The 18,957-nt window shown below is 37.8% G+C and overlaps 1 protein-coding gene across 12 annotated transcripts in view; it reads right to left on the bottom strand.

Annotated features, from left to right (window-relative positions):
- MEF2C (myocyte enhancer factor 2C) overlaps positions 1–18,957 on the bottom strand; it is a 173,036-nt gene that overhangs the window by 33,586 nt on the left and 120,493 nt on the right. For 8 of the 12 annotated variants that reach the window (XM_059725039.1, XM_059725041.1, XM_019483210.2 and 5 more), the window contains 3 exons: positions 11,351–11,494; positions 4,273–4,459; positions 2,987–3,034 (listed from right to left, as the gene is read on the bottom strand). In XM_059725039.1, coding sequence (XP_059581022.1) covers positions 2,987–3,034; positions 4,273–4,459; positions 11,351–11,494 — 379 coding nt within the window. Of the gene's footprint in view, positions 1–2,986; positions 3,035–4,272; positions 4,460–11,152; positions 11,291–11,350; positions 11,495–18,957 lie in introns of all 12 variants that reach the window. The other 4 variants (XM_059725046.1, XM_059725043.1, XM_006263296.4 and 1 more) reach the window with 3 other exon arrangements.

Raw genomic sequence — 18,957 nt, 5'->3', positions numbered from 1 at the left:
AATATAACCCAACCTTAGAGATAGTTCTAACCATGAGATCAAACATATACTTGCAAAGAAAGGCCTCCAAGATAAACAGAAGCATTATGATTTAAAAAGCAGTCAACCATTTTTTGAAATCTTTATCCTTTTACTAGACTTTCAACATTGAGTCAAACTACAGCTTAATTAACAAACAGTGCTAAAAACAACTAATGGACATGATTTGCTTCTTGTCAAGTTACCCATAACTTACATGGTTTACATCTAAGAGTAACGGTCTCCTTAAAACTTAAAATGACTTCATAAAGTTTACTATGTTACCAGGTAGCATGTCACCTCGTTTTCATGTTAGCTATGGGTTAAACTGAAGGGTGTAACTAAAACGTGGGTTGAGAACATACTGATTTAGGTCCAAAGGACTCTTGTTCTTTCTTTCAATCAAAGGTCTCTGGTTTAAGAGAATGACACCAAAGACACTGCGATATTTATAATTTAGCAACTATACAAAATGGGAAGTTCACACTAATTTTGTTGGCAGTTGCTACTGTCACATGATATCAACTGTCCAACCAGTGTTGGAATAAGAACAAATTTATACTAACAAACCTGAGATAACCTTGTTTTTAGTTAAAAATACCACTACTGGTATTTGGTTGTATAGGATAATAAAGAAGCAGTCAGCTTTCTGCAGTTCTATTTATGTGTTGGGTTGACTCCCAAGGTAAAACTGTGGATGATTTCAGGGTTATTACTTGGAACAATTCAAACCAACAAAATAACATCGTTTTCAAAACATGGACTTACCTAACCTAAGTAGCTTATTCCGTTTGCCATTTTCTAGTTATCATGTAATTTGTTAAAGCAATGCAGAAACTGATGCCCTTGTGTTAACAATAAAAAAAAGTTTCATTTTTGTAGTGACTGAAATGGAACTCTTAACTCAACTCTTCTCATTGGAGTGTATTATTTTAAATATATGCTATTTTTAGGTGCTGCAGAAAAATGCAAATTTATAAAGTTATAATATGGTGAAAAATGTGAACCCTAACAGATTAAACCACATGATCATGCTATGAGCATCTAAGAAGCCAAATGGAAAAAACACAGGGGTCTCTGTTTCTTACAAAAAGTGTTGAACAAAGAGAACTTTTGATGTTTATTCTTCTGTACCCTTAAGAGAGAGAGAGAGAGAGTGAGAGAGAGAGAGAGAGAGCGCTGTCCAAAATAGTAGCATTGTTGAATGATGCTACTGAGGCAGATGATTCAGCCTTATAATGACCTCTCATCTTCCTTCATAACTATATCAAATCCCTCCTATTGCTTTGAATTTAAGGCATGACAAACATAACTGTATTGCTGTTTTTCTAGATAAAGAACAAAGACTATTCATACAATTAAATATTTATGATGCATTCTTAGTAATGTCTGTCTTACATACAGCTAAATCAATTGATGACTCCAAAGGTACATTGCTTGAAAGTCAAGTATATATTATTGCCAATAAACAACTCAAATTCTCTATTTTTCCCTATCTTCTTTCTTTCCTTTTCATTACACTTATTTCAAAGAGAAATAGTATACATGTAAAAAGAATATGTCCTCCAACTGCGTATGATAACACACAGGTTTTATAGAGCATAAAGAATGACAAAGACAACTAGACATTTAGAATAACTTCTATTTTAGTGTGCACAAATATATATACATATTTAAAAGAAACATGTTGTTTACTAATTCCTAGCACCTTTCTAAAACAACAGACAAGCCCATGGCTGTACTACAATGGCATGTCTTAGCAAGCCAGTAGAGGGAGCCCATTAATAGGGCAATCAATTTCCTTTCCCTGTTTCATTGCTGCAGAATCTAAAACTTCTATCATGTAAATTGTCAAGGAAGGGTATAACATGCAAACGCCAACAGACCAAATCTTTTTTTCAGCTGTATTACAAAGAATAACAAAAGATAATTAAGGAAATTGTCATTTTCTAGTATGGGTATTACGAAAACAAGAGAGACAACCAAAAAGCCTTATGTTCCTATTGTCTGTAAGTTCTAGTCCCAAGTTAATATAAAATGACCTCTCAAAGGTGCAGTACTAGTCGAAAGTGGTTTCTTGATACAGTGCTGCTCAGTTTCAATCTTACTAGAGATGTATCACACAAACATCTGCAAGTCATCTGCACACAATGAAAAATGAAAGGGTGTGATCTGAGGCAAGATGAGAAGAGCTCAGCCCAAAAAGAAATAGCATTTCAAGTATCAGGAGTAAGTCCCGCTAAAGTACAGTGTCAAGTGGTTCAGCTTCTGTATATATCACCAATTATTGCTATCTCTGATTTATGGTACACAAAATGGATCTCCCTACTAATCTTCCATACAGCTCTGAGTCAGCCAGTGAGTGGATAAACCAAAATTTGCCTTGTCTGCTAGGGACCAATACCATGAAGCACTTAAGAAAATGCTTAAAATTAGGTGACAGTTCACTTCTGGCTTTTCACTGTTACCTTTTTAGCTCAAAAAGAATACAAATAACATGTACTTAACTCAAGCACATGCTAACGTATTTTGCTGAGCAGGGACAGTTTAAATGTGCTTAAACTGAAGCATATACTTAAACACTTTGCTGAAATATATATAATAAGAGTCAGGATTTCAAATAGAATTGACTTTCACTAGGACTTCTGGTTGTCTAAGGGCTATATCACTGGGCCCAAAGATTTTTATTGAAATCCTTGAGGTTAAGTGGAAAATGAAGAAGGCCAGAGATTTTTACACACGGATTTCAATCAGGGGTGAGGTTTTGAATGGTGCTGAACACTAGCCTAATGCTGATCCCCTTGAAGTTGATGGTAAAACTCGCACTGACTTGAGAGAACTACAATAATGCTGAACACTTTAAAAATCATCCCCAACATACAATTTTTTAAAGACTAAGTCTATAGTAACTATCTGTTTTGGTGCCTCAGTGATTTATAATATTTAATATGAGTGATCTTCCTTTTACCTGCACTGGTGCCTGCACCGGTTGTGAGGTCCCCACCCATCAGGCCACCTACGGTTTTAAATAAAAGTCACAATGAGAATGACAAGAAACCAAAACCAAAAACAAACATAGAAACAAAAAAAAACCCCAACCCAAACCACAAAAGTCAAACACTTTAAGCAATACTAACCAGCTTTCTACTCACAGATGGCCTGATCTTAAGCTCACAAGCATTCCTGAGTGACTTCAGTGACTTTAGTGTCCACTAGTTCATGTCCATAGTTGAAACATTTTTAAGTGCCCCTAATAAGGTTTAACAGCTATCATGTTTGTTCACTGGTGACAGGCAAACTTAAAAATAAATGCCTGTAGATTTTCAGCTTTCCATTGCGTAAGAAAAATCACTAGTATTAAAAAAAATTATACTCAGTCTGACTATACGTAATCATTTGTAAAGCATATTTATTTTAATTTTAATTGAATTAGAAAAAAACAAGATAAATACTACTTTATTGGAAAAAGCCAGTGAACAGTGAAGGTACTATAAATGATGTAATTGTAGTATGTATTTGCTTAATTGTTTATTATAAATTTCTCAACCCTTTCACACACAGTTGCTCTGAGGATTTTTTTTAACTCTTCCTTGGACTGGAGACCTTGGATGGTTCCTTGAATGGAACTCAAAATCCTTAAGGATGACATTGCTTTGGACAGGAAGAATGAGACTAATCCTCATTTATCCTGATCAGAGGTGACCCTATATATCACTAAGCATAGAAAGAAACTGATTGCTTATCCAACAAGACATTCCAGCTTGGAGATGGACTAACATTTACCCATCAATGATCTTTTGAATATATAAATAACCACAAATCCTCCATTTAGCCTCTCAACTGTTGATTTCAGTAATTAGAGGCCTATTTTACTTTTAAAAGACAGGCTTGCTTTGACCACACTGTTTTTTTCAAATTTTATGGAAATCTGTCTGCTGAATTCTTGCATGAAACAAGCAGATGAGCTGCCTTTTTTGTAAAACAGCAAATCGTCTCCCTTTTATCCTTTATTGATTTCCTTTAATCTTAGCCAATATTCATCTGTTTCAAGAACATTATTTCAGGGTTATTTTTATTTTCTAATTTTGGCATAGGAACTTTTTCAGCTGTCTTTGATTTTTCAACATGGTAGTTTTGGGAAACCTGTTATGACTGAGAGGATCTTGCTCTTTTAGTACAGTTTAAAATGAAAAAGACACACTAGTTATCTTCCAGAAAAGATCAGTTAAAGAAATAGGATTTAACAAAGCATACCTGTGTTACCTGCACTTGGAGGCCGATGTGTCACACCAGGAGACATGCTATTTCTCTGCAGAGAAGGGTGGGCCAGTGGCAAAAGGTTGGGGTTACCGAGTGAGCTGACTGGGTTACTGTATACCAAACTGTTGTGGTTGGACACTGGGATAGAAACTGGCATCTCAAAGTTGGGTGGTGGAACAGCCTGTACATGCAAAAAAAGGAAACAAAGACAAGAATAGTACAGAAGCACAACAGTCTTCAAGTACAGTTACTCTATATTTAGTTCAAAAATTTGGAACTGGTGGTTAAAACATTTAAACTCCCCTCCCCATGAGAATCAAGAGAAGAGTTTAAAAAGTAGGAACTAACTATGGTTTAGGCACTAAACAAGGTTTTTAAAAATGGCTTTAAAAATCACTATACTTTACTGCAGTTTGTGCTTTTGCTTTGTGAACACTGGAAGGTTTTTCCCCCTCACTTTTGTTTAAAACAAAACCCTGCTTCATGTAGCTGTATTTTCTTTTTCTTCCATGCATTGAAGTCATACTTGTTCACTTGTGATATCTTAATGTGGTGTCACAGATGACTGTAAGATCAAAGGTAAATAATTATGATGACTTCATTGCCTGAAAAAAAATTAGAAGGGGTGGAATCCAGAAGGGTAAGCTTTAATTTCCGCACGAGTAGCTTTAGCAACCAGAATGAACCCCAATCATGTTAAAGGCATGAGCAAACATAATTACTTTTGTTATTAAACTATTTCCATATTTTGGAAGAGATGTAAAAGCAGCAAAGTGTTCCTTGAAAATGTGGCAAAAAGCAAAACTGATTTTTTTTTGGGGGGGGGGGAGGAGAAGGGAGGAGGGAAGGGGACACGGCCTTTCCAATATACTGTTTTTCTTTGTTTAAAAGTAGAATCTCCTTGTCTTGAAGGATCCCTTTCAATAAAGCATTTTGCCAACTGTGGCAAATTATGCCTCTTATGTCTTTGAGCTTCACAGGGAGCAGAAGCAGCAGCAGTCTTGAGTGGCAGTGTCAAATGGCAGTCATTATATCTGCAAAATGTACAATGCAGTAGCCATGGTTTTGTGAGCTTGCTTGTATACTTAAGGTTTTGGTATCAAGATGAATATGTGGCAATTCTGGCTTTATGTTTTTTTACCTGCTCTCATAGTTGCAACGAAAAACTTGAAAATGTTTTCCAAGGAAAATGAAAAAAAAACTCAGATACATTGCTTAAAAAAAATTCATCTTTTGTAAACCAACTACATGATTTTGAGGCAGGTGCTGACTCATGTTTTGAATGCTGGTAAACTGACAATGCCTTTTGGGACCTGGCATGAATGTGATGAGAACTGCTGTATGCATAGTGCTATAGCCCCGTTGTGTCGGGACAAAGTGGAGGGGGCATAGCCTCATCCATGTTCTACCCAGAAATAGGTTCTGTGGCTATTCAGTCATTTACATGGTAGTAGCTCACTGCTGCCTTGCATACTGGATCACTGGCTGTTCAATTATGGTAGTTTTAAACCCCCTTTACTCTTTTTCCCCCCTTTTTCCTTTTTTTCCAGGCATATTTTAGTCATATAAATATAGAAATCATTTTGTTTGCCACTGATATGCAGTAAGAGAACAAGATTCCAGTTCAGGGCAGAATATGATTGTAGAACTAGCTTTTCTTTGCTGCTGTGCAGTCAAATCTGATGTCCCTAATGGCCAACTTTCCTGAAAGGCTAGTTCAAGGGGCTGGTTCAAGTCAGGGTGTGCGGGGGGAGTATTATTTCTTTGTTTCAATGGCTAGCAATGAAATCTGTATGTATTACTATGTTCTGGATATTTAAGTGATATGTCCTGCTTTTCATAAACAGAGAGACAGCATAAGTAATTACATATTTAAAAAATACAACTAGTGAAATCCAACTAGAGGCCTCTCTGCAGCACCCTCACAAGATTTTATGTTCATTATCAAACCTCTGCCTTCATATGGAACCTGTTCTACACAGGAAGTTTCACAATGCACATGATTCAGAAATAGGATCTTTGTGTGTATTATGACTGCAGGCCCAATTCCTTAGAGTTGCACACATACTGAACAATCTGAAAAGTTATATAAAGTATGTAGGAAAATCTAAAAATGCAATGAATTAAAATCTCACCTTCCTGCACAAATCCCAAATAGCAGAGATGTGGCAGATGAGCCCACTGGGGTTGTGGTAGGGACAGAAAACCTCCAGATAAGAGAGGCTGGTCATGAGGCTGCTAGCCAAAACCTACTTCAACTATTTTGGGCTACATGTTGGAATGATGGCTTCTACCTTTCTAACAAGTTCTGAGCCATGAATTCAGGTCCAATTGAATTGCCAACTCTTCACCAGGGTGTTCCTGTTGAAAAGGTAAACATGGGGCTGCTAACCTGGCAGCTTGTTTTGGAGGTGCAGAGTTTCCCATGCAGGGTCATTCTGTGTACATTCTATTTTCTCCTCGCTCTGCCGGCTTCAGGAGGAACTTGGGTGCTGGAGGTTTTGCATGTGATCCCACTTTCCATCCTCTCCCTCCCCCCTCTGGAATCATTCTGCATACTGTTACAATCATCTGTACCGTTGGGCCTACAAATCCTAGCCTGTTGGTCATAGGGCCTGGATTATTTGATGGGTATCTAATCTTTTCCATTTTTTTTTTTTTTATTTCCCAGCTCTCTTAATCCTTCTTTCTGTACCAATTAAAAAAAAATCCACCTGAAGATATAACAAAGTCATTTAAATTAATTTACTTCTGCTTCCATCCTCTACCCTTCATCCATTTGTATCTGACTACTGACTGTAAGCAATTCAGGACAAGGATTGTCTTTTTTCAGTGACTGCTCAGAGCACAGCTTTGGGGTCCCAATCCTGATTTCTCCTGCTGCTACTACTATTATCACTACAGTTTATTCATTACTGAAACATATGGACATTGCCAAAACAGTTATTAGGTTTTCTGCAGTCATTCTCTAAAGGCATTCTTAATTTAGCTGCAGGATTTACATCCCCCATTACTAGACATATATATAGTGTTTGGTTTAGCATGCTTTTTAAATAGAGTGTGAATACAGTGAGGTCATCTTACAGTGTACTTTACATGCAGTTGACCTTAGTTAAGTTGGTTTATTCTTTGTTTTTATGTGCAAATTAATCTAAAAGAACATGTTCTTAATTTTTTTCTTTGTTGGGTCAACATATATGGGGCATAAATAACCTTTGTGTCTGCTTTGGGTATACTGCGAGATCTTGGTGGAAAACAAGGCATCACCAGTATTACCCCTCAAGCTCCCAGCTGCAAATTTACTACTTTGGTTTTGGCTGCTTAAAATGTGTGTTTACATTCATGTTTCCTTGAGTAATGTGTGCAGGACCTGGTACAGATCCCTTTACCACTGCTGGAGGCAAAACAAGCATGCATGTATCTTGTCTATCACAGACAGGACCTGATGTACCTTAGTGCATTCAACACAATGTTATTGTGTGTGACTTCTGACATGTTGTTCTGTCTTAGCCTGTCTTCTCTCCACAAGTCAAAAGATGGCTAATGTAAAATTTCAACTGGGTAAAATCACACAGCATTGAGCTAGGAGTGAATTTTGCAAGCTGGTCTACAAAATATTGTGGAAAACAAAATCTTGGGTGTCAAAAACCCTGAAAAATGAATAGACAAACATTCTGTGTTAGCTTTCATGTTTTTAAAGATGTTTTGGCAAAGTCTAGCTAATTCTTATGCTCAAAGACAGAGATGTCCATAGCTGCTTTCTAGTGGACTTCCATCCACTGTGCTTTCAGCAATGCTTTGGTAAGCACACATTATCAGATACTTAAGAAACATGTACATTCTTATCCTCAGACTATTCTGAGGAAACTTTATTGACCTTTTTCATTAAGAGGATAAGCCAATTTTGATCTGGTAGCATTTTTATTTTCTTACATGTTTAGGCACAGGTCTAATTTATACATCGTGCTTTCCTAGACATTATGAGGTTCGACTTGTTCATTTTTTTCCAGTTTTGCTTTGTGAACCTGCATCCATTATGGTGAAGGGTATCTTTGAGTGCAACTATATTTAAGAGCAACTATCACAGATTTGTGATGTGTAAATTTACAGGGTAAGTCTGAAGTCTGTTAGAATTGTTCTTTACAAAAATAGTAACGTTAATATTTTGCAATTTATAATACCTTTCATCAAAGAACTACAAAACAGTTTCACAGAAATTAATAAAAATTTAAGTCTTTTTTCATCAACATGTTGATGAACTTTTGACAACATTTTCATGTGGTTTCTGGTGGGATGAATGGAAATGTCCAAGATTTTAACCAGCTTTCCCAAGGGTCTCCTAATAGCTATTTCCTTAGGATAGGGTGATGTCTAATCTTATAGAAAGCTAAAGAGGCTACTAGGATTTCCTCCCAATCAAGAGTGACTATGCATAACAGTTTTTACATTTTGAATATTTTGCCATTTTGAAAGAACAAAACCAAATGGTATAAGAGTGATGGAGGTTTCTAGTGAACAGTACAAAACCCAATTCTTCACTCAATAAAAGTACTTGAGGGATTTTGTTCTTGGTAGGTCAATGCCCAACTCTGAAAGAAGGAAGTGATTAGAACAAGCAGGATTGACCTGGTGAATGGTTAGGAATTTGGCTTGACTCAAAAGGCGCAGATGGAAGTGACTATCAATCTAGCCCCTGAAAGCATTCTACAGCCATGAATAAACACAAGTACCTTCTCCCCCTCTCATTCTGAGACAGTATTGTGGGTTGAGAGAAGGAGAAGGGCGTGGAGCTAGGGGAACTGGCTGCAGAGACACATCCTCTCTCCCTGATTGGCTCCAAATTCGAGCTTGATCCCCTCCCCTCCCCTACCTAACATCTGTTGGGTCAGGAAGATTGGTCTAATTCAAGATGCAGGCAGAAGTGCAGCTCCCAAGTCTAACTCATGGTGCTTCACAGAAAGTGCCATAAGCTAGACTGATCCTGACCGAACAGGCGTCAGCTGTTGGCTCAGGAGTGTGGGGGATTGAGCTCCAATTTGAAACTGATCCAGGAAGAGAGGCTGCATCTCTACAGTCTCTTTCCCTCATTCTACTCCTCAACTCCGGGCCCCCGGTACTGTCTCAGGATGGTAAGGACAGAAGGCAGAGGAGGAAAGTCCATTCTGGGGTTTCCTTAGCCTGTGTTGGAGTGGAGAGGGTGTGGATTGGAGCCCCCCACCTCGGGAAGGCTCCAATCCACCTGCCCCATCCTCCAGTGCGGGCGGTGCAACCCCAAGAACGAGCTCCCTCCACTCCCCTCCTTGTTGTGGGATTGGGCCCTTTAAAAGCATTCTGCAGTCATGCACTTGCATTTGGCCATGGCTGTAGAGCATACTCAGGGGCTGGATCAGGCAAAAATTATCACTTCTGTCTGCACCTTCACAGTACTTCATGAGTTAGACTGGGGAACTGTTCTTCTGTCTAAACCTAAAGTTGTAACCATTGCTTTCTGAATCAGGTTTCCATAGAGTCTTGATTTACCAAAACCCTGGTGGCAGCTTAAATTCTTTTGTTGATAAAAGCAATTAGGAAGAGAAGGAAAATGGAAAAGTAGAGGAGGAATGGAATAGAAGTGTATTCAATTAAATTCAGTTAAATGTTTCATACACATTTTAAGGATTTTAACAAGGTATACCAGGACTCATATGAAAGACTATTCACAGTACTAATTTAAACAACTTTAAACTGTGAGAGAAGAATCAGAAAATTCTTAAGGGAAACTTGCCATCAGTTTGGGTTTCAACTTTTGTATGTGCAACTGACTGTGACTACAAATTCTGGGTGCATCCAACCACCCTAACTGCATGTACAAGTTTGGGTTCTGCACATGCAAAATGATTGTACCCTCACTTCAGCAGGGTGTAAGCCATTAATTGTGTAAATGCTAATATGCAAATTTTAATGCTTGCTTGAAGATGACTGAAAATTTGGCTGTAAATAAAGACAAATGATCTTCATTTTTCTTACACAGTTTTCTACCCCTTCCTTCACAAGGACAGATCAGATGCAACCGTAAATTTCTTAGCTTTTGTCAGTTTGTATCACAAGTGTAATGTTATTAAACAGTGACAAAACTTATTTTTTCTTTATGTTTGTGCAAACAAAATAGCACATGCGGAGTTATTTCTCTTACGTATCTGGCAAGGCATATGACTGATGGTTAGAATTTTTGACTTTGTTAAAACAAAAATTTAGCTCATGTTAAAGCATTAAAGAAATGCTGAAGAGGTCAAAGCAAATCTTCTGATAAAGCTGTAAATCACCCCAACACACAAACATGTCTGAATCCTACCATTAGGCTCTCATGCAGTCTGTTTCTCTGCAGCGAGCAATTAGCTGTAACCCTTCAGTGCTGTAACTGAATTTAGCACAGAGGCTTAAGAAATGAAGTGACACACACAAAATCCATTAATTGCTATATATAAAATAATTTCAGTTCTACATTGTTTTTTTCTATATCACCACAGAAAGTATTATGTGGGTTTGCTGGCCTGTCTACAAAGAAGGATTCCCATTGTTATGTTTTAGATACAATTTAGGCGAGTGGTGTGGTAAACAGTTCTGTAAATTGAGTGAATATAATGTGTATATGTATATTTCAGTTCCTTCTATAGGTTTCACCTGTAATAGGCATTGCCTATGTGTCAAATGCAGAGACTTCAAGAAAAAAATACGGTTGTGTGAAATTTTATAGCCATGTTATTTGATTATATATGTGGGCTATGAAAACCCATTTCTACCTGAAATGCTTTGGATAAAAGACCAGAACTGAAAGGGTTAAGGTAGGTTACTGCAGCAGTTATGAGCAGACAGCCATCTAACCTTTGGTACTTACAGGTATTTTATGGCTCTTGATCATATTATCAAATTCTTCATTAATTTTTTTGTATTTTTCTTCAGTGCGTGGGGTGAGAGCGTAAGAGGAGTCAGGATCGGGGCTTTCACAACCTTTGTTTTCTTTCTTGTTCAATGCCTGCCAGGTTCAGAGAAATATCAAAAAGTAAAAAAAATGAAAGGGGCTCAGAGTACTTACACACAATCTTTGCCTGCTGATCATTAGATCAATATCTTCATTAATTTTCCTGTACTTGTCCTCAGACTCAGGGCTGTGACCTACTGAATCATCTGCATCGGGGTCTGGACTGTCACAGCCATTAAGTCCTTTCTTTCTCAATGTCTGAAATACATAATTTGGAAAGTTCAAACCTTGACACAGGCTGCAAGAGAAATTCAGCAGTATTACAGTAGAGCAAACTGCCCAGTGGGTAGAAGGCTGTTACATTTTACATTAGGGAAAGAAACTGAATACAGATCTACCAGGTCAATGCTATAGAGCTCCCATTACCACTGGCAAAGAAAGGACCATTCTGACCTCTTTCCTCTGAAACTGGAAACAGTCAATAAACTCTGGGAGTGAACGAGCTGATAAAGTGTCTGCACTACAATACATACTTCCCACTGTAAGTGATACCATTAAAGGTTTAAGATGTTTTGTGTGTGATAAATTTTAACACGACACATTTCATTTTAAATTTAGGATCAGAAACACCACCACCACCACCAAATAGTGTACTTAAGGTGGGCTATTTCAATGTTGTTCCTCCTTATTCTAAGAAAACAGGAAGAAGAAACTAAATAAATGCACACAGATTAGGAATCAATGCTGTTGATGTAAAAATGAGGAGTATTTAAACTGAATCACTGATTTGAATTTGTCATAGAGGATGGCACTAATGGTGCCCTGCCACTCCTCACTGTATCTCTTGATAGGACAAGGGGGAGGGGAAAGTTGCTAGTGCTGCTGTGAGGCACCAGTTAAGAACTCCTAGACACAGCATTTACTTTTTGTTGACTCTTGTTACAGTGTCATGAATGTGAAGTGTTTAAGTTTAATGTGAAGGGAAATCCACTGCTAAAATAGATGCCGAATGAAAAGTCAAAACAGACGAGCCTAAGGTTCAGCAGCTCAAGACAACGCTTGCAACAGCGAATATCACCAAGCTAAGTAATGGAGATAAAAACATAAACAATTATGCAGTGAAGTCAGCCACTAATAATTTTACATAAATGCCTAGATTCTAATATTTTTTGTTAACTTGTCTACCTTGGCTTGTGTGGCCAACAAGATAGCAGAACAATGTCCTGCTATATTTAGGGGTAAGCAAGCAGAACAAGAGCTGTTTGATTCATCCAACTGTAACAGCACGATCAATTTTCAGAGGTGTATTCTATAGAACCAAAAGTTTTCAAAAAACTTCCATCTGGATATCTACAGGTATTTTCAGGAAACTGCTTGTGGTGCATTTTGGCTTTAAGCCTGATGCATTTGGGCAAACAGTGTGGCATAGGTCACATGATACTCTTATTTTGTTAATGGCTAAACGTTTCCCATGCAATTAGGATAGGATGCTCAATGCAGCAGAAACACTTTACTTGTTTTGTTTCAGAATGGTTGAGTCTAAACTTCTTTCTCTGCTTGTCAAAGTAAGAATCCCTTAAGTCTGATTATAGCAGTAGTCTGGTGTTTTATTACCTTTTGTGATTTCCTCAGTTTTCAGAATTGGTCATTATTTTACAATTTGGAGTTCACAAGTGCATTCTTGTCTTAAAAGAGCAGATGCATTTTAGCTAAGACCAGAAAAAGGGCTCTCATTACTATATAAGTCCATGTTGTAGACCAGCCCCTAGTGTCATTAAAACAAACCGTTCCATCACATATATATACGCCAAACTCAGTGCTAACAGGTACATAATAAGATTAGGCAACAGAGGAAGACTGGATTTACCCAGAGACAAATCTTTTAAACTTCAAGCCCACTGGCTAGTTTTCAGTCTTAAACCTGGTAAGCTAATTTTGACACACACAAAAAAATCATAAATCCTTTAGATCCTAATTTAGAAAGGCTTAAACATGTTGAACAAATATTTTTCACTTCCTCTTCATTCTCTCCTGTTTCTTAAACATTAGCCTAGCAGAACTAAGGGAGAAGACCACATTCTAATTTATTATATGATGTTCACTGATAAGCAGTGGGAAGAAAAAGGGCTGAAAATAGAAGTATTTCTGTTGCTTGACAGATTTCATATAAATGGCACAAAATAATAAGGGGGAAATTTTTCCTTCCAATTTGAATTACAAATCTTAATTCTGATATGGTGTTTGTTCATAAATGTACGGAACAGGAATTCTCTGAACACATACACCATATTGGTATTGAGATCTACTGAGAGGGGCTTAGTATAGAATGTTTTTGTACAAAGTATAAACTTCAACTCTTGTTACACAAAGTCTAAATTAATATTTAGCTTTTCAGACAAAAAACCCATATTAATACTGACCTGAGTATGGGAACTGAACCCAGCAAGTGGGGAGAATGGACATACCAGGGATACAGACCAGAAGCAGGAGACCGGTTCTCAAAAACGGATGTCTGGGGCCACTTGGGACTAACAGCAGGCTAAAGTAATGATTCAACCAGTCTTACAGTGGCCAGGATTCCTCCCTCTTTTCTACCATGTTAAATCTTTGTAGCTTTTTCCAGATCCTGGACAAGAGCTAGTCTTATAACACCCTCTCAGAGATTCACTAGCTTCCAGAGAATTTAAGGAAGCTAGTAAAATGTGGATTTAAGGATTTTTTTAGGGAAAAGAATTAGTAGACTGGATTGTATTATGCAGAATCCCAAGCTAAATTTTAGTTATTTTTAAAGAAAATCAGCCATTTTGTGCTTCTGAAGCACTTACTTCCCCGCTCGCATGTAATTCATACCTATTCTATTTTGGATCCCAGTAACCTAAAAATTAACTTCAGCATTTTAAAAACAAAATGGTTAAAGAAAAACTACCTTTGAATGGAATAGCAACTGAGCTTAAACCCTACATTATAAATTTCTGACGAGAAGTGCTGACACAGTGCATACTACAATAGGATAAATGAAGCACAAACAAGACTTTTATCTTTAGTGCATAAAACATTTAGAGCCCTGTGAAAACTACCAAAGAAAACACCATGCTATCAGCCAGATATTTCCTTATTAGGGCAATGCATAGTTATTACAACTGGAAGACTTATGCAGAAAAGGGTCTCCACTGTTCTTGGCCCATGGAAGATTCCTTTGATTCCCAGGTGATACATCTCCCTTAGTAGCATTAAGTTAGCACTTCAGATAAAAGACTGGTGAATTCTATTAGGTGGAGAGGAAACAGGCATCAACATTCTTCAACAAGTTTATTGTCTCTGCTTCATCATTATGTCCTCTGGTTCCAAGAGCCTAATAATTTATTTGTAGGTACTTTCTGTTGAGAGAACTGTATTCCTGCAATTGGATCTTTATGCCAAGGGACATACATTACACATAAACTGGTTTAAGTGATCAGAAACTGGTTTAAACCTGTAACAAAACATAAGTTCAATGCACATAAAGCAGTTTCAAAATGACTGAAACTGGTTTAAGATAAACCTGGTTGAATGTAGTATCAGACTTGGGCCAAACTGGTTTATGCAGCATCTGTCCCAGATATATATGAAGGACTGAAACTCTTAAACTTTTAAGGCTCCTTTCAGAGACATATTTAGACCTGTAGACCAAGTAATTCCCTGCATTCATTTTTAGAAAGAGACCAAACAGTATTTCCTATCTACGAACACCATTACCAAAAAGCACTACCCACACAATTGTAATTTTGGTAAACTACTTTCAATAATCAGAAAAAAAATTGTGATTGCCTGCCATTTTCCATTTCTCTTTTCCCTCTATCTGGACATGGAGAGCTTCCAACTAATAGTGAAGTGTGGTTTGGTTCCAATTCTGGTCATGATGGTTCCATAGTCTACTTGGCAATACTTTCATTTTGAACTGTCTTAATACTTCCATCTTTAAAATTCTGTATGCCCTTAGCCATTCCAAAAATCACATTTATAGAGGGTGTCAAATATATTTAAATCATGGATCTGAACATCTATCTGTTTTCTGAGTAACACAAAACACGAAAACCAGGAAAGTTGAGTGAATCCAACCTTTAATTTGTACCCTCTCATCTACTTATTATGATGAAATTTTTGTTGCCGTGTAATGTATGACGCAATCATGTAATGAAAGACCCTAGTGAAATGATAAACAGAAAGAGTTAAGGTTGCTATGGGAACCAGCTATCTGAATCCCCTGACTTCTGTACAACTAAAATCTCAAATTCTATGTTCCATTAATACAGGGTTTTTGGATTTTTACATTTAATAATGAACAAAAATTAGTATGCTGGTCCTAATCTATTTCTATTGCATGTTTGGGAGAACTAGATTAAACACTGTTACACTTACTGCCACCTAACCTGCTTCACATAAATAACTTTAGAAAGAACATACAAACGGAACATTTCTTACCTATGTGGTACAGATTACAAAATGCCTTTATGGTTTGAAGTCTTTTTAAAATAAGCTACAGGTCTTACTTATTTCAATAACTACAATGTTAACCTCTTTGCTACTGTTTTAAACTATGCTCCAAAGACAGCATTTTGATTGTCTGGTCTTGTACCTCTTTCACCTCTTTTCAATTAATGCTTGCTTTTAAAGTACGCTTTTCACAACCATATACCAACCCCTACACACAGAGCTGCCTTCCACTTCTGTACACTACATGATTACCCTCTCATTCTTCAAGTACTTCCTCTAATCACACCTTTCCTTAAACCAAATAAGGTAGGGAACCTTGCCAGAAACACCTGTGCCTCTTTGCCTTTCAATGACCAACTTTTATCTTATATTGATATTGTAAGCACCTCAGGGCAGAAGTTTTCTACCTGTTTGTCAGTTTCTGGGTAACATTTCATTCAACAGTTATTCCAACAAATTGAAGCATAGTGCTTTGACAGGGAAATGGAAAGGTGAAATTTTCTTTTTTTCCTTGGGTCACTTAGATACTGAACTATTTTGGGAAGATAAAATCAAAGGCCTCAGGGAGCTCAGGAGAAATTGCATTCTAGGAGACCAGACCTTGCTCAGCTCCACTGCACAGAGAAACTAGATCTTTTGGACAGGGCAACTTCTCTCTTTCTAATGTCTGTTCATAGTGTGGGTTGGAAAGGGTTGTCTTTCATAAAAAGCCTAACAGGTTTCCCCACCATTTCCCCCTTTGCTTCCCTTGGTGTGATTTATGCTTCAGGCAGCCATGAAAGGGCAGCCCTTGTCTCTACCTGGTATACAGGGATTGATACTGCTTGTTCCTTCTGGGGGAAAGCAGAGAGGGGTGTGTGGCTAAGTACAGACACAGTCAAAAAACCTGAGGCTGAATTGCTTCAGCCTTTGCAGATTAGCCTAAGCTGCAAAGATTGAACCAATAAGCAAATGAACAGAGATTTACTTTTGATTCCAAAAATGCAGCCACATGTCTACAGTGGCTCAAGCCAGAACCTGGGGGGAACTAGAGCATGGCTCTCCGGCACACAGCCAGCATGGGCTGTGAGTTTGTATCCTCTTCCTGCTGCCCCTGAAGTCTCTGGGATCGGCAGTCCACAGTCACAGCAGCAGAACTCTGCAGGGTTGCTCATTACTTCCTCTTCCTGCTTCCAGGTACCTCTGGGATTTGTAGTCCACAGTTGCAGCCAGTGGTAAGTTTAGTAGGCACTAAGGGCAGGACAGCTCTGTTCTTGGAGGAAGGAAGCTAAACCCTACTCCCTGACCCCAGACCCCAGCCAGGGTTTGCCTGGGGGGGGCAGTGAGCTGGCCCTTACTGCTCCAGCTAGAGAACAGAGGGGCAGGGCCAGGGTCAGTCCTGCTCTCTGGAGCAGATGGCATAGCCCAGCTCAGGGCTGCAAAATCTAAAACAGTTTCAGCCATTTTGAAACTGGTTTATGTAAACTCAACTTCTATTTTGTTACAGGTTTAAACCAGTGTCTGATCACTTAAACCAGTTTATGTATAAGTTCTGTCCCTAGACGGTAAGACTTGGAAAATTAACTGCACCCTACCTACACATACCAGACCCAGTACTCTGTTTTCTGTTTGATCTTATCCATGTGCGAATGCTCTTTGATTTAGTGTTGGTTTAAATTAAGCAGGTAAATTTTCAGCTTGTGAAAAAAATGAGAGAAAGAATGTGTCAGATTCATAGATCTCACCTAAACAAATCTCAACCATGTACCTTTCTTGATTATCCAGTAAAGGGGGAGGGGGAGGGGGAGGGGGGGGTGAACCACATGAGAAGACTGTCATGATGCTTTGTATTTTTCTGCTAAATCATGTACATACAAACTTTATTCATAGAAATCCATGTTTATTTCCTAGGACTGCAAAATATTTTTGGTTATTATATGTGTAAATTGTTTTTGCATTTCATCTTGAACTGGAATAATCCCTGAGATCTTAAGTAACATTTCCTTATCCTTTAAGCTTAATTTGATCACAGCTGAACTCTTGCCATACAGTAAAAGGTTGTAAAAAAATCAAAAAACTACCAGGGAATTGGCTCAGAATTCTTACGTTAACTCTCAATTGACAAGATCACATTTCCCAGGCTCTGACAGAACACAGAGATAACAACATACTTGGGTTCTGTTTGGGGCTGAGTTTAGTCACCCAGGGCCAAGGAAGCTAAAGAGAGAGAAGGAGGGGGGAGAGAGTGCACATCAAGTGATCTGAAAACATGCGAGTTGGCTTCTCATTCTGTCAGAGCTCAGCAGTTTACAATCTGACACGAGGCTACATCACTAGCCATCAGCAATTTTACTCATCCTAGATATCCACACCTGTCAGCGACTCTGCACCTGTTGTCTAATTTGGCAAAGGCCAAATGACTACAGCCAATCGTAACTGCCTGTACTGCAACATGGCCATAGATGGCTTTTTCTGTTGTGTGTCTGCTGATTGGGGCTGCTAATCTCTGTGGAATTCAGTAGTCTGCTTTTTGTACTTGCGATATTGTTGCAATTTTCAGCTTTTATCTGGGCGAAGCACATCAGAATATAACTTTTATGTTTATACACACACTCCCCACGTACAGCAACTCTCAGTATCTTTTAATTTTTTATCCTAATCTAGATCCATGTAGGACAGTTTCCCCCCCTTAAACAAAATCGGCCTGCACTCACTGTAATACAGTGCTAGATCCAAACTTAATATACTTTGGAAATATTATAGTAGGGAGATAAAAAACTATCCTGTTTATTTTCACACAGCACCGACATTCTCCTAATAAAGAATTTATGTAGGGCTATAGTCTTATCTAGTGGGGCTATAATTAAAGTTGCTAAGATTTATTGGCATCATTATGATATTGTTTTAACTGTGATTACAGCCTTTCATTGACATGTTACAGTCTGAGAACAACCTATTTGATTGATTTTTCCAGGGTTTTTTTAGATTTGTCAATTTCCTATTGGACAAAAGAACTTATTTTATATATTAGTAAAGAATTACTGTTCAACTAAATTTAACTTTATTCAATTTTAATTTTTAGAGAAATATTTTATTTTTATTTTTTATTTTAAAATGTTGTATTAAAATGAATTTTGCTTTAAATAGAAAATAAATAACCAACCAACCACCTCCCACCCACCCCAAAAAACAAATCTAAACCCTTTTCCAAAAAACCCTAGCTCAGTTATGAAAGCTTGGGGTCAAATCCTAGTTCACTATATAAATCT

Source organism: Alligator mississippiensis, chromosome 3, assembly GCF_030867095.1.
Source record: "Alligator mississippiensis isolate rAllMis1 chromosome 3, rAllMis1, whole genome shotgun sequence".
Taxonomy (NCBI): Eukaryota; Metazoa; Chordata; order Crocodylia; family Alligatoridae; genus Alligator; species Alligator mississippiensis.
The sequence above is the reverse complement of the archived record's forward strand: the minus strand, read 5'-3'. Positions and strand labels throughout refer to the sequence as shown.